Source organism: Nicotiana tabacum, chromosome 15 (genome assembly GCF_000715075.1).
Source record: "Nicotiana tabacum cultivar K326 chromosome 15, ASM71507v2, whole genome shotgun sequence".
NCBI classification, from domain to species: Eukaryota; Viridiplantae; Streptophyta; class Magnoliopsida; order Solanales; family Solanaceae; genus Nicotiana; species Nicotiana tabacum.
This window is the reverse complement of record NC_134094.1, coordinates 79,602,246-79,615,998: the sequence shown is the minus strand read 5'-3', so window position 1 is coordinate 79,615,998 and position 13,753 is coordinate 79,602,246. Positions and strand designations below refer to the sequence as shown.

Sequence of the window (13,753 nt, the reverse complement as noted above, 5' to 3'; positions counted from 1 at the left end):
AGCTCACAAAACTATAGAGATGCAACAAGACAAAGATAATCTTACTGCAGGTCCATGAAAGCTATGAAGTTCGTGTTGAACACGAACATATAATAACTTAGGCATGGAGACTATTGGAAACTCAGAACAAAGATCAGCAGGGATCAATTATGGTTTACTCGGCAAAAGACTCATAGCAGAACATCTAATCACAAGGAGTCGTTGAACTAACAGAGCATAAGTATTATCACATTAAACACCATTGAACAATTGCAATATACATAACCTATCTTGGCATATTTATATCATTCAAAGAAACAAACAAAAGAGAAAAGTGAGAGAGGTGCTGACCTTTTTGAGAGCAGTAGACCAAATGGGAACTCATTTCAGTTGTTTAAGATACCAAAACCCTCAAGTTTAGACCAGCAATAGAACTCAGCAAAAGAAAAGAAAAGTAGTAAGAAACCTAAGGCCTCGAACCCTAAACTTCTAAGTGTTTGTGTGTGTTTCTCTTAGATAGTTGGATCATGATTTTCTCTTGTTAGCTCGTGGTACATGAGAATATTAAAGGCTTCTATTTATAGCGCCACTTAAGGCTCTAGGGTTCAGAGAATTGGAATCAGATAGTGAAGAGTAACACATGGTAATGATGATAACAAATCGAATAATAATCAGAAAACAGAGGGGAAAATCAGTATTGAGTTTACCTTAGTGAAGGGAGGTTGATCGCTAAAGGCAGAGGACCATTGGTTAAACTTAAAACCCATAGGTCACTGCGTTTGACCTCTGGGTAAAGAATCTTCATGATGAACCCTCTGAAAATCTTCATGCATTCTCCGATTTGACGGAGCGAGAGAGGATTTAGACTATTTGAAGTTACATTTTCAAGCTAGGGTTTTCAGACTCGATGAGTTTTGAATTTTGTGATTGGAAAAAGAATTTTCAGCAGGATTCACGGAGTTCAGGAGACAAGAGGTGATTTTAGGCTTTGATTTGAAAGATCGTAACAGAGCTCAGGCGAATTTATCTTTCACCTTTGAGCCTAGGGTTTCAAAAATGGGGAGATTTGAATTTTTGATTGAAAAAGGGAATGTTAAGCGAGAATCGTGGTGTAGCAGGGTCACGAAAATGATTTACAAGGATTTCGAGTGTTCTTCTACAAATTTGTGCAAGGTCTTTGGAGATTGATAGATGATGGAGATGAGAGAAAAACGATAGGGAAGGGAAAGAGGGCGGCTGAGTGATGTGAGAAGTGATTAGGGTTTGGGGAGGAGGGGGTGAGACCAACTGGTCTTTGAATTAAGAGTAGGGAATGGAATTTGGGCCATTGGATCATTAGATCAACGACCTTGATAAATTAGGGATTAAAAGTTTTTGGGGTGGAATTTCGTTGTCCATTGGATTCCTGTAATCCAATGGTTAGGATTAAATGATCTAAGTATTTTAGTAATTAAAGAAAAATGGAGTGAAAATCGTGAGCCATTGATCAAATAATGAACCGCACAGATGGCTTTGTCTTTCTTTTGTGAGTGATAGAGATGGACGACATGGCATGCTCTGATTGGTTCTCATGGAATGGCAAGGATTGACAACTTGGAGAAGGAGGTGGGTGTTTAGACTGGGTTATTTCCGTTTGGGCTTGCACGTTTGGGCCAAAAATGATTTAAAAGGTGGCCATTTTGCATTTAAGTGAGAATTGCAATTGTAGCCTTTTGTCTTTAATCCATTTTGAAATTAAGTTAACTTAATAATCTTCAATAAAATATAATGAAAATTATGATTGTTAAATACTATTAATTATTGTAATTAATTGATTATTTGTGAAAATACTTCACTAGGACATTAAAGCCTCATGTAGTTTTGGAGTATGGATTTTGGGGAAGCGACACTAGCAGGAATTGCCCCAGTATCGTATTGCGACGATACGGTGAGACAGAAGGGTTGTCACTCATGATGGCTTGAATTTTTCGGCCAGATTTGAATGATTCAAAATTTTGAGCTTGCTGATCATCCTGCGCTGGGATCTTAGGCCCGCTACTGGTTGGCTGTCCCCATAGCGTTGTAGTTCGGTCTGCTGCTAAGAAAAAGTTCCATGCTGTGGTGTTTGTTCCTGCAAAACAAATGAAATACACACATACCAATATATTTTAATGTAGAATATAATAAGATGCGATGTAAATGATGCAGGAATAACGATGACTGGCTGCCGGCGAGCTGTTATTTGGGATTGGGACGATGGGATACTTGATTCTGACTCGATTTGTTAGCCTGGCTGTGTACCGTTCTGCAGTTGTCGGAGCATTTGACAATTCTCTCCGCTTGTTGGGAGAGCTTGATTAGTAAAGTGTATCTCTGCTTGTTGGGAGAGATTTTCATTGAGAAATGTCTCTGCTAGTTGGGAGAGCTAGATTTGTAGAGTGCATCTCCTCTTGTTGGGAGAGCTTTGCACTAAAATGTAAAGTATTCTTCGCTCGGGAGTGATTGATAAAAATCGTAATCATACCTAAAGATGCATGAGCAAAGCATCAAAACATTCAAAGTAATAGTAAAGAAAATGAAAGCATGCACAAGAGATACTCTTGACTGCGAAGCTAGGTTGCGTCCATCGGTTGGCAGGATGTTGGTAGCGCACTTTATGATTGTCTATCCCGGTGTCCGTGATTGACGCATCGGTGTTGCAAATTGCTTTTGCTGTCAAAGTTTGCAGTTTGTTGTATACAATGCTCCCGTTGGCGAAGCCGTCGTTCGATTTGTAAAAGGAGCTCCGATTGATTGAGCTGACGATTTGCTATATACATGACTTTAATTGGTGAAGCCGATGTGCGATTTGTACATGGTGCTCCGATTGATCGAGCTGATGGTTTGCTATATACAAGACTTTGACTGGTGAAGCTAGCAATCATTTTGTACAAGATGCTTCGATTAGGTGAGCAGGCAGTTTGCTATGTACAAATTTCCGTGTCAGCTGTCTGATTCCGAGCCATCTTTAGAGGATTAAAGAGTTAGCTTTAATTGTACTAGCAAAACTTTAAGTAAAAGGAGGAGAGATAATCTTAGGCAAGTGGCGGATTACTCATTTGCCCTAGTATGGTCCTAGCGCTTCCTTATTCCCTGTTGACCTTGCTCAAAGAAAAATTCTTAGTAAGGGGGTGGGTGGAAGAAAGTTGGTTCGTCTCGACCACAGTGTTGGTTTGCCCCAGTCTTTGACATGATTGTGCCACGAAGTTCGGTAGATGGAACTAATTACTATATACACATATATTTGTTAGAAAACATTTTGAAAATACTTGTTTCTTTTAAGGCAAATGTCGTCGTTCCGGATTATGATATGTTACGAAAGGTTCTCCACACGCGAACGTATCCTTTTGAGAACTTCATCCTGTAGCTGTTGATCTTTCGTGAAATCTCTGACAACGTGAATACTTGCTGTTGCGACTGCATCCTAATTAGAACTAATGCATTGCAAAAGTTTTCCTAAGGTTATGACCGAACCCTTTCAGGTTACCTACGTATCCAAAAACGGAATCAGGACTAAACGTAGTTCGTGTGATGATGATAAAATATGATGAAAATGACCGAGCCTGACTCAGGAAACCAACATATCCAAAACGAAATCAGGTCGAAGAGTAGTTCGATTACAACATATGCAAAATGATGAGAATAAGAATGAAATGGCCGACTCTGACTCAGACAACCTACGTATCCAAGTGGTATCAGTCCAGAGCGTAGTTTAAATAAAAAAGATGACTGAATCCGATGAGGATTGCCTACAGATTCCTTTATGAGGAAATCAAGTCGGCGTAGTTCATGAACAACATACAAAAATGATATTTGTTTTTTTCTATTACAAGATTGGGGGGGGGGGGGAGAGAAACCGAACCCTACGTGGGTTGCCTATGTATCCTTCTGTGGGAAGTTAGGTTGAACGTAGTTCTGTTACATCAAAAAATCTAACTCTATTTGTCTTCAGGCATAATATATCTTGATTGTGTCTAAGTTGATAGGCTTTGTGCTGACTTTTCCATCCATTTCTGCCAAGATTAGAGCTCCGCCAGACAATGCTCGGTGAACCACGTAAGGACCTTGCCAGTTTGGTGCAAACATCCCTTTGGCTTCTTCTTGATGGGGAGCGATTTTCTTCAGAACCAACTGCCCCGGTGTGAATTGGTGAGGCTTCACTCTTTTGTTAAATGCACTGGCCATCCTGTTCTGATATAGCTGTCCGTGGTACATTGCATCCATTCTTTTCTCGTCAATGAGCATGAGTTGTTCCTGCCTGACACGTATCCACTCTGCATTATCCAATTTTTCTTCTTGAATGACTCTTAATGACGGTATCTCAACTTCTGCGGGTAACCGCTTCAGTGCCATATACCAACATGTGTGGCGTTGCCCTAGTAGATGTTCTCATGGTAGTCCGATAACCTAATAAAGAGAAAGGTAGCTTCTCGTGCCATTGTCTGTGATTGTCCACTATTTTCCATAGAATTCTCTTGATATTTTTATTAGCTACCTTGACTGCCCTATTCATTTGTGGTCTATAGGTTGTGGAATTGCGGTGGACAATTTTGAACTTCTCTCAAATATCTCTCATGAGGTCGCTATTGAGGTTAGAGGCATTGTCAGTGATGATGGACTTCGGTATTCCAATCATCAATTCGAGGTCATTTACATAAAAGTTAAGGCTTGGTTAACTCTTATAATTTAAGTTTCTAACAAAGGAACTAAGTGTTCTAATTCACTCCAAATCCTTCCCGGAACCAAACCAGTTATCCTCGCAAGTCACAAAACAACAACCAAACATATAAGAAGCATCAAATATGGAAACAAAACTCAAATATACAAAACAACTCCCTAGGTCATTACATCAGATCGAGAAAATCAGTTTACTTTTCACTTCTAGAGAGTTGTTGAGTGTGAGTTGGGAATGTAGGTTGAGATGGATGGCAAGTTCGAGCGGAGCATTCAGATTTTGGAGGAAATGTCGAGGGCATGTATTATTGATTTTGGAGGCTAGTCGGACCAGTTTCTTCCATTAGTGGAGTTTGCATACTACAACAGCTATCAGTCAAGCATCCAAATGGCTCCATATGAGGCCTTATATAGGAGGCAATGTCATTCTCCGATTGGTTGTTTTGAGCCTTGTTAGGTTAGATTGTTAGGCATAGATTCAATTCGTGATGCTTTGGAGAAGGTGAAATTTATTAAGGAGCGGCTTCGTATAGCGTAGTCTAGAAAAAATAGTTATACTAATAGGAAAGTTTGTGATGTGGCATTCATGGAAGGTGAGAAGGTTTTGTTTTGAGTTTTGCCTATGAAGGGAATGATGATATTTAGAAAGAAGAGAAAGTCGATCCCTCAGTATATTGGTCCATTTGTGGTGTTAGAGAGAGTGGGTGAGGTGGCCTATGGACTTGCTTTGCCACCTTGCTTGTCGAGAGTTCATCCGGTGTTTCATGTTTCCATGCTTCGGGAGTATTATGAGGATCAGTCACATGTGTTAGATTTCAGTTCAGTACAATTGGATGAGAATTTGGCTTATGAAGAAGAGTCGTTGCCCACTTTGGATAGGCAGGTTTAGAAGTTGAGGTCTAAAGGTATTGCATCAGTAAAGGTTTAGTGGAGAGGTCAAATGGTCAAGGAGGAAACTTGGGAGACGGAAGATGATATACAAAGCAGATATCCTCATTTTTTGTCATTCCATGTATGATTCTAAACCCGTTCGAGGATGAGATTTTATGATTTCAGAAGGTTCATATGGTGATTTTGGACTTAGGCGTATGTACGTATATGGATTTGGAGGTTCCTAGGGTGTTTTTGCACTATTTGATGAAAGTTGGCAATTTGAAGGTCTGGAGAGTTACTAGTTTGACTGGGGTTGACTTTGGTGATATCAGATTCGGATTTTGGTTCATGAAATTAGAAGAGGTTCATTTTTTCATTTGAGACTTGTGTGCAAATTTCGGATTTATTCCGGATTGGTTAGGCTTGAATCGGATAATTGGTTTGAAGTTTGAATGTTCATGAATTTAAGAAAAGTTCAATTCATGTTTTGGCCTTTGATTCGTTGTTGTGGTGTTATCATATGTGCTTGGAGGCTTTGGATAGGTCCGAGTAGTATTTATAGACTTGTTGGTGTAATTTGGAAACGGTCCCGGGTGGTTCAGGTGAGTTTCGGTCCACCCGGAGCATTTTGAGAGTTGCAGGTTTTTGCTGGTGTCCGGTCTTCTTCGCGATTGTGGAGGTGTATCACGATCGTGGAGTGCTTTTGAGCTAGGCAGGAAGTTCTTCTTTGCGTTCGCAATAGAAGAGTCGTATTCGTGATGGGCTGTGGTTGATTACCCTTCTTAGTCAATGAGGCACAGTAGGTTCTGCATCTACTACAAAAGAGAATTATCCTTCGCGTTCGCGCCAAGGTGGTCGCGTTTGCGTAGGAGGATGACATGATGGGGGATGGCTGGCTAAGCCTTCGCATTCGCGAAGGATTGATCGGGTTCGTATAGGCCAGTGGGAATTTGTGTATCACATTCGCGGGCTGGGTCCTTGTTCGTGAAGAGATATTTGAGGTAGAGTATTTTTATGCTTCGAGAACACGAGGTAGCGGCCGCATTCGCGAAGTGTATCACTAGGGTAGACCTTAAGTGTTAAAATTTCGGGAGTTTTACCCATTCTCTCATATTTTGAGCCATAGACTTCAATAGGTAGAGATTTTGGAGAGCAAATTCATTACTACATTGGAGGTAAGCAATTTTTACTATGATTTGGTTTAATATCTTAATTCCACATGGATTGTTACATATAAAACTTGGAATTTTAAAGGAAAATTTAGGGTTTTTGTTTATAACTTAAGAGAGCAAAATTGGGGGATTGAAATCTATTCATATATTTGGACTCAAGGGGTTTTGGATAATCAGGATCTACCCCTTAACTCAGGTTTTTGCCATGTGAGTCCGGGTTATCTTTTGTTTACTTTTGGAGATTTGATTAATGATCGAAGCTTTATTGTTTGGGGTTATTTATTATGTCTTTAATTGATGTTATTGATTTATTTTTGTCTATAATAGACTCGTTTGGAGCTCAATTCGCATGGAAAGGCATTTTTAGAGTATTGATTTGGCTTGTTTGAGGTAAGTATCTTGCCCAATATTGTGTGAGGAATGACCCTTAGGGTTAGACCTTATTTATCTAATTGTGACGTGTGTGATGAGACGTATATGCGAGGTAATAAGCGTGTATGCGGGTGTTATGTATGAAAAATGACCAGATTAGACTATTGGTTTCTATTATACCTTGATTTGGTTGTGTGCTCTCTTTGATACATGTATAATTTATTATATGACTAAGCGAACTTATAAATTTTATGCTAGGGATCATGTTTTAGGATTATAATTTCTTAAATTGGCCAAGTTGGGCATTTGTGGAGTCATTGTTAAATTGATATAGCCGTAGTCATGCTTTATATGTTGAACCCATTATCTGCATTTATTTATTATCATGTACTTGTGCACTTTGTTGACAGATTATGAGCATATGTCTTTTGATGGTAATTTGGAATATTACCTTGTTATGATTATGGCACATTTGGACATGTTAGGTGGATTGATTGGGTGTTCGCACGAGATCTTTTCCATGCGATTGTGATTATTGTTATCTACATGCAACGGATTAAGAGTGGCTATTCTAGATTATGCACATGTGGTGGAATAAGGTTGGCTATTCTTAATTATGCACATGTGGTGAAATAAAGGTGGCATTGTTATGATGAAATGCTAATTAAAGGGGTGACATTCTGGATTAAGAAAATTAATTCATTAGGTTTTGTTATGCACTTTACATGATTTTACATTACTTTTAACATTCTATTCTATGCCTAAATTATTGACTGATGATTCTTTTGTCAAACGTGATTTACCTGTCTTGTTTCGTAGTATTGATAGTACTATATCTCGTTATATTCTTGTTGCGAGTTATTTGAGATACTACACAAGTTCTTTGACTAGTGAGTATCACATAACTTGAACCTCATCATTACCTCACCGAGGTTACTCAGATCTGCACAAATGAATCTTTACTCTTCTTTTCTCTCAAAGATGGTGAGGACATGTTCTTTGGGATCAGCTGAGCAGGCACCAGTGCCCCCTATTAGAGCCGCTAGAGGCCATGGTGAGGTAGAGGCTGAGGCAGGGCACGCACTGCAGCTAAATACCCTACTAGAGCATATGAGGAGCAGGAGCCTGATCATGTTGAACAAGTGGGACCCGCTGAGCACCTGGGGTGTCTATTGTTACACTGGGACTTCCGGAGACTTTGACTCACTTTATGAGTATGTTTGAGAGCTTTGCCCAGGAAGCATTGATTCCGATCGCACAAACTACTTCATAGGCTGGGGGAGGAGCCCAGACTCCCATCGCCCGTACACTAGGGCAGCTGGCTCATATTTATCAGACATCGGGTGTTATACAGGTATAGCCAGTAGTTTCAATTCAGCCTGAGGTGGGGCAAGTTGTGTCTACTGAGGAGCAGAAGAGGTTGGAGAGGTCTTAGAGACTTCGTCCTCCTCAGTTCGACGGATGGACTTATGTGGATGCAAAGGGTCTCTTGGATCAGTATAATCAAATTCTGTGTACTTTGGGTTATTTGGTCCAAACTTAGTTCATCAAGATATGGAGAAAGTTAAATTTATACAAGAGTGATCGAAAATATCTTTGAGTCGCCAGAAATCGTATCCGGATGTGCGGCGCGGAGATTTAGCATTTAATGAAGATAATTGGGTGTTCCTAAAGCTTTCACCTATGAAAGGCATCATGCGATTCGTGAAGAGGGGAAAACTCAATCCGAGGTATATCTGCTCATACCAAATCTTGCGAAAAATTGGCCAAGTGGCCTACACACTAGAGTTACCCTCAGAGTTAGCATCGGTTCATCTGGTGTTCCACGTATCTATATTGCAGAAGTGTGTGGGAGATCTTCCCCTTATTGTGCCTATTGAAGACATAGAAATATTAGAAAACTTGTCCTGCGAAGAAATTCCAGTGGCTGTTCTTGATCGACAAGCTAGAAAGTTAAGAACCAAATAGATAGCATTTGTTAAGGTGTTATGGAGGAATTAGAAGAGTGAAGAAGCCACATGGGAAGCGTAGGAAGATATGAGATCGAGTATCCACACTTGTTCCATAAGCAGGAAGAAGGTTTCTAATTTCATTTCCATGTTCTGAGCTTAGTATCCATTCTATATGTCATCTTACTCATGTTTTATATATTCAGGACATGCTGATGTTATAGGCTAAAAAAATTTGATTCGTTCCTAAGATTCCCGAAAAGAGAAACGAGAGGTAAGTTCTGATAGTCGGGTGTTACTTTATGGCTAGCAGGAGCCTTATGTGTTTATCCTTCATTTTGATATGTTTCAAGTATTGTTATATCATGTGAGGCTCGTATATCTGTTTCTATTTAGCTGACAAGATTTTGGATAGTCTATTTACAGAGAATACTCTCCCAAAATTTTCAGAAAATCTCGGACTTAGACTTTTCTTGCGTTACAACTCTAATTCGAGGACGAATATTCCGAAAGGGGAGTTAATGTAATACCATGTATCTTCGGACTAGGAATTTAACCGTTCTACATGTGTAAATTTACCCGAACCACAAGAATAAAGTTGCGTTCAAGTATACAGATCAAGAGCTTAGTGTATAAAAGGATTCAATCCCGAAATAATTCAAGACATTAAAATGCGAAAATAATGATTGGAAATAATATTGTGCATTCCAAGGAGGCTATGGACTAGTACTATATCATATGGTAATAATAATAAGTGTACCAGGTGTTTTTAAAGTTAATTAAGGTATAAAGAGAGCCCTAGCACAAAGTCAAGTGAGGAGTTACACAACAGACCAGTATTTCAAAGGAGCTCACACAAGATCCAACTTCAAACAAGTATTCCTACTTGTGTATGATGATTAGGTGGTGAATTACCTTCAAATAAAGTTCCTCGAGTCTAGTTTCCAACGCAACAAATCATTTGTTAATCTGATCTTGGTACAAAGAGTTATACATGTTTTACTGCGAACATGTGCAGCCCTATGAATATGGGACATATAGCACCTCTAAGGTTAATTCGACCAAACACTATGTTTTATAAGGTGAAACTTCGGGAATTCATTTATATTCATTGCTGGACGTTTCGGGGGGCATAATCTCTCTATTTTCTCTTCTCTCACCCTCCAAGATCAAGGTAAAACTTCTCTAGCTTAACTCATCATCAAAGACATGAATCTCACCTTAATCCATCATTGGATTTTAGAAGCAAGGTCCTCCTCTTAGTAAATTCAAGTGAAGAACTTCTAGGGTTCTATAAACAAGGTAAAAAATCTTCTTATAAGCTATGGCATGGATTCATATGAATATTTCTAGTATGTTTTATGGTGAGGACTCACGGGACGGTGATCGTAAGTCGTAAGTCCAAGTTTTGCTATTTGTTGAGACAGTTAGGGTTATTTTGTATGTCGATGCTATAAGGGAGGTATTGGTTGGCCTCATAATACGTTTAATGTGCTTTTGTGAGCTATGAGATAGGAAGGTTGTGGTGAAACACTATTGTAAAAGAACCTTGAAACTTTACGCTCATTAAGTGTTTGACAAATTGCCTAAATGGTTGGAACAAATGTTTGGTTGTTAACATGAGTTTCTATTATCATATTTGTTATAGATTGAAGCTGGAAAGAAGTATTTTGATCATCGTAATATGATAAGGATTGGGAACGAGGTATGTAAGGCTAGATCATCTTCTCCCCTCTAAGGCATGACCTCCAAATTACTTGTTCCCTCTTATATGAGTGCTTGAGGTCTTAGAGGATAAAAGTACTTGAGTCACCATGTTATTTGATATGTGGGTATACACCCTCTCATATGATTATCATTCCTACGGTGCCGAGCCTTCTTTTGTGATCCTATATGATCCATAATCCTTCATTTGAGATATCCATGTCACATGTACTAAATGAATCACTTGACCAAAGCATGTCAATCATATTGAATCATGTGTAATGCCTTCCATATGCTAATGAAATGGGATCCCAAGAATGTTATTATTTTTTTCATATGTTACTTGATACAACTGATCGTGTGCATATCACAAGGCCTTTTCTACTTAATAGGGTGATCATGGGTATGAGGCCCTTGCAGGTTAATCAGTTCATGTGATCCCGCGCACGAGGCCCTAGCGGCTTAATCACTTACTTATGTGTTATATCCTTGTGTCTCACTTTCTCATATGTAATATTAATCTCAAAGACTTTAGAACATGTGTAATTTACAAAGACCCAATTGCATTAAAGTAACATGATCCCAAGTGTTTCACTAAATAATCCAAAAGATGTATATGACTTAAGGACGGTAAGACTTGACATGCGTTTCTATAGGTTGTTTCCTCGCCCCCCATGGTATACTCATTTGTTTATATTTTATTTGTCTCTTTTACTTGATTTAGTACTCTCATATATTATTCTATATGCCTTGCATATAAGTACAATTCTAGCTGTCCAGTAAATTTGGTAGAGATGATACTTCATCAGAGTTATGGCATAGAAGGATGAGTCATATGAGTGAGAAGGGTATTAATAGTTTAGTTAAGAAAATATTTATTTCTAGAGCAAACATGCAAAGTTAAATAAATGTATTCGTTGCTTAGCTGGGAAATAGAAAAGAGTTCCTTTTTAGAGTCATTCTCCTTCAAAAAAGCTTGATTTCATAGAATTAGTACATTCTGATTTATATGGTCCTTTTGAAGTAAGGTCTCATAGTAGTTCACTTTACTTTGTAATTTTTATTATTGATTATTCTCGCAAACTTTGGGTATTACCTTTGAAGTCCAAGGATTAAGTACTTGTTGCGTTCAAGAATTTCCAGGTCTTGGTTGAGAAACAGACATGGAAGAAATTAAAATGCATTCGCTCAGACAATAATAGTGAGTATATTGGTCTTCCAAATACTCCTCAATTAAATAGTTTGGTAGAGAGGATGAAAAAAATTTTAGTTGAGGGGTTAGTTGTTTGATTTCAGATGTTAAGCTGCCAGACTTCGTTTGGATAGAATCACCTAATATTGTTGCTTATATTATTAGCTTATCTCCTACTGTTGCTTTGGATAGGGATTTCCTTGATAGAATTTGGTTTGATAAGGATGTTTCTTATGATTATTTGAGAGTCTTCGAGTGTAAGGTCGTTGTGCATGTTCCTAAGAATGAAATGTCAAAGTTGAATGTTAAACTAGACAGTGTATCTTCATTAGTTATGGTCAAGACGAATTTTGCATTTGTTTCTATGATAAAGTTGAAAAGAAACTTGTTAGAAGTTATAATATTGTATTCTTTAAAGACCATGCAATTGAAGATTTTGACAAAGCTGATAAGGTTGATTCTTAGAGTGGTAAGAGCTTAGTTGATGTTGATCCAGACTTTTGTGCAAGAAGAAAATTTTCAAACTGATGATAATGAAATTGATAACAAAGATGGTCATCATGTTCAGAATGACCAGCATGATATGTTGATGCTTTAGTGAAAGATGATGTGGTTGGGCAGCAACCTGATACTATTGATGCTCCAGAGAGTTTTCTTATAAGATCTACTAGAGAGAAAATACCTTCTTCTCTTTATTCACCCAATGAGTATATACTCTTGACTGACGGAGAAAAATCTGAAAGTTTTGAAGAGACCATGGGAAGTAAAGAAAAAAAAAGTTATTAAATTCTATGAAGGATGAGATAAAATTCTGGCATAATAATCATATATTTGATTTGGTCAAGCTACCTAAAGACAGAAAAGCGTTGAAAAATAATTAACTTTTTAGGGTTAAACATGAAGATGGCACCCCAGTTTTATGGAACAAGGGTAGATTAGTTGTCAAAGGCTTTAATAAGAAACTATGAGTTTATTTTGATGAGATATTATCTCTAGTCGTGCAGATGCCATCTATTCGTGTAGTTCTAGGCTTAGCTACAAGTCTAAATTTAGAGGCTCGTCAAATGGATGTTAAAAATATTTTTTCCCATGGTGACTTAGAAGAAGAAATTTTTATGGAGCATCGAGAAGACTTTGAAGTCAAGAAAAAAGAGAATTATATTTGCAAATTTAAAAATAAATTGTATGCTTTGAAATAAGCTCTCATGCAGTGGTACATAATGTTTGGTTCTTTTGTGATTCAACAATGCTTTAAGAAGCCTTCTGCAGACCATTGTGTTATTGAACAAATATTCTCTGATAATGACTTTATTATTTTATTACTTTATTGTTGATGATATGCTTGGCTTGCAGGATTCAGAAGTTGAAGAAGGAGTTGAATAGGTTTTTGGCTATGAAAGACTTACGACTAGCAAGGCAGATTCTTGGAATGTGATTGTTTGTGACAATACGACCAAGAAGTTATGGTTATCCCAAGAGAAATTGTCATGACCCCAAAATCCCACCTAAGGCAGTCGTGATGATACATATTCTTTAAGACTAGGTTAGCCTAACATCCATGAATAACTTAACAGAAATAACGAACTAAGATAATAAAATAAACTAATAAAGCTCATAATTACTCCAAAGCGGAAACATCAGTAACAAGATCCCCAAAGTCAGTGGAACTGAGTCATAAGCTCTACAGAATGTACTAAGATCACTAATACCTGTCTGATAATAAAATAAACAGTAGTAAAGGAAATAACAGAAGGTGACTCATAGGCCTCGAATGTCGAGCAGGTATACCTTTATGTCTCCGAAGATAATAGTACTATCAC

The 13,753-nt window shown here is 38.1% G+C and overlaps 1 protein-coding gene and 1 long non-coding RNA gene across 2 annotated transcripts; one reads left to right on the top strand and one right to left on the bottom strand.

Moving 5' to 3' along the window:
- Positions 1-3,945: 3,945 nt before the first annotated feature.
- Positions 3,946-4,350, bottom strand: LOC142169693 (uncharacterized). The gene has a single exon (XM_075231595.1). The coding sequence runs from the start codon at positions 4,348-4,350 to the stop codon at positions 3,946-3,948; it is 405 nt and encodes a 134-aa protein (XP_075087696.1).
- A 3,783-nt stretch (positions 4,351-8,133) lies between these two features.
- Positions 8,134-11,069, top strand: LOC142169460 (uncharacterized). Its single transcript, XR_012699321.1, has 2 exons — positions 8,134-10,339; positions 10,686-11,069. It is a non-coding gene; the product is annotated as an uncharacterized LOC142169460 (long non-coding RNA).
- The last annotated feature ends 2,684 nt before the right edge of the window (positions 11,070-13,753 follow it).

Coding starts and splice junctions, on each gene's coding strand:
- LOC142169693 (XM_075231595.1), bottom strand. CDS start 4,350: ATGGCACTGAAGCGGTTACCCGCAGAAGTTGAGATACCGTCATTAAGA.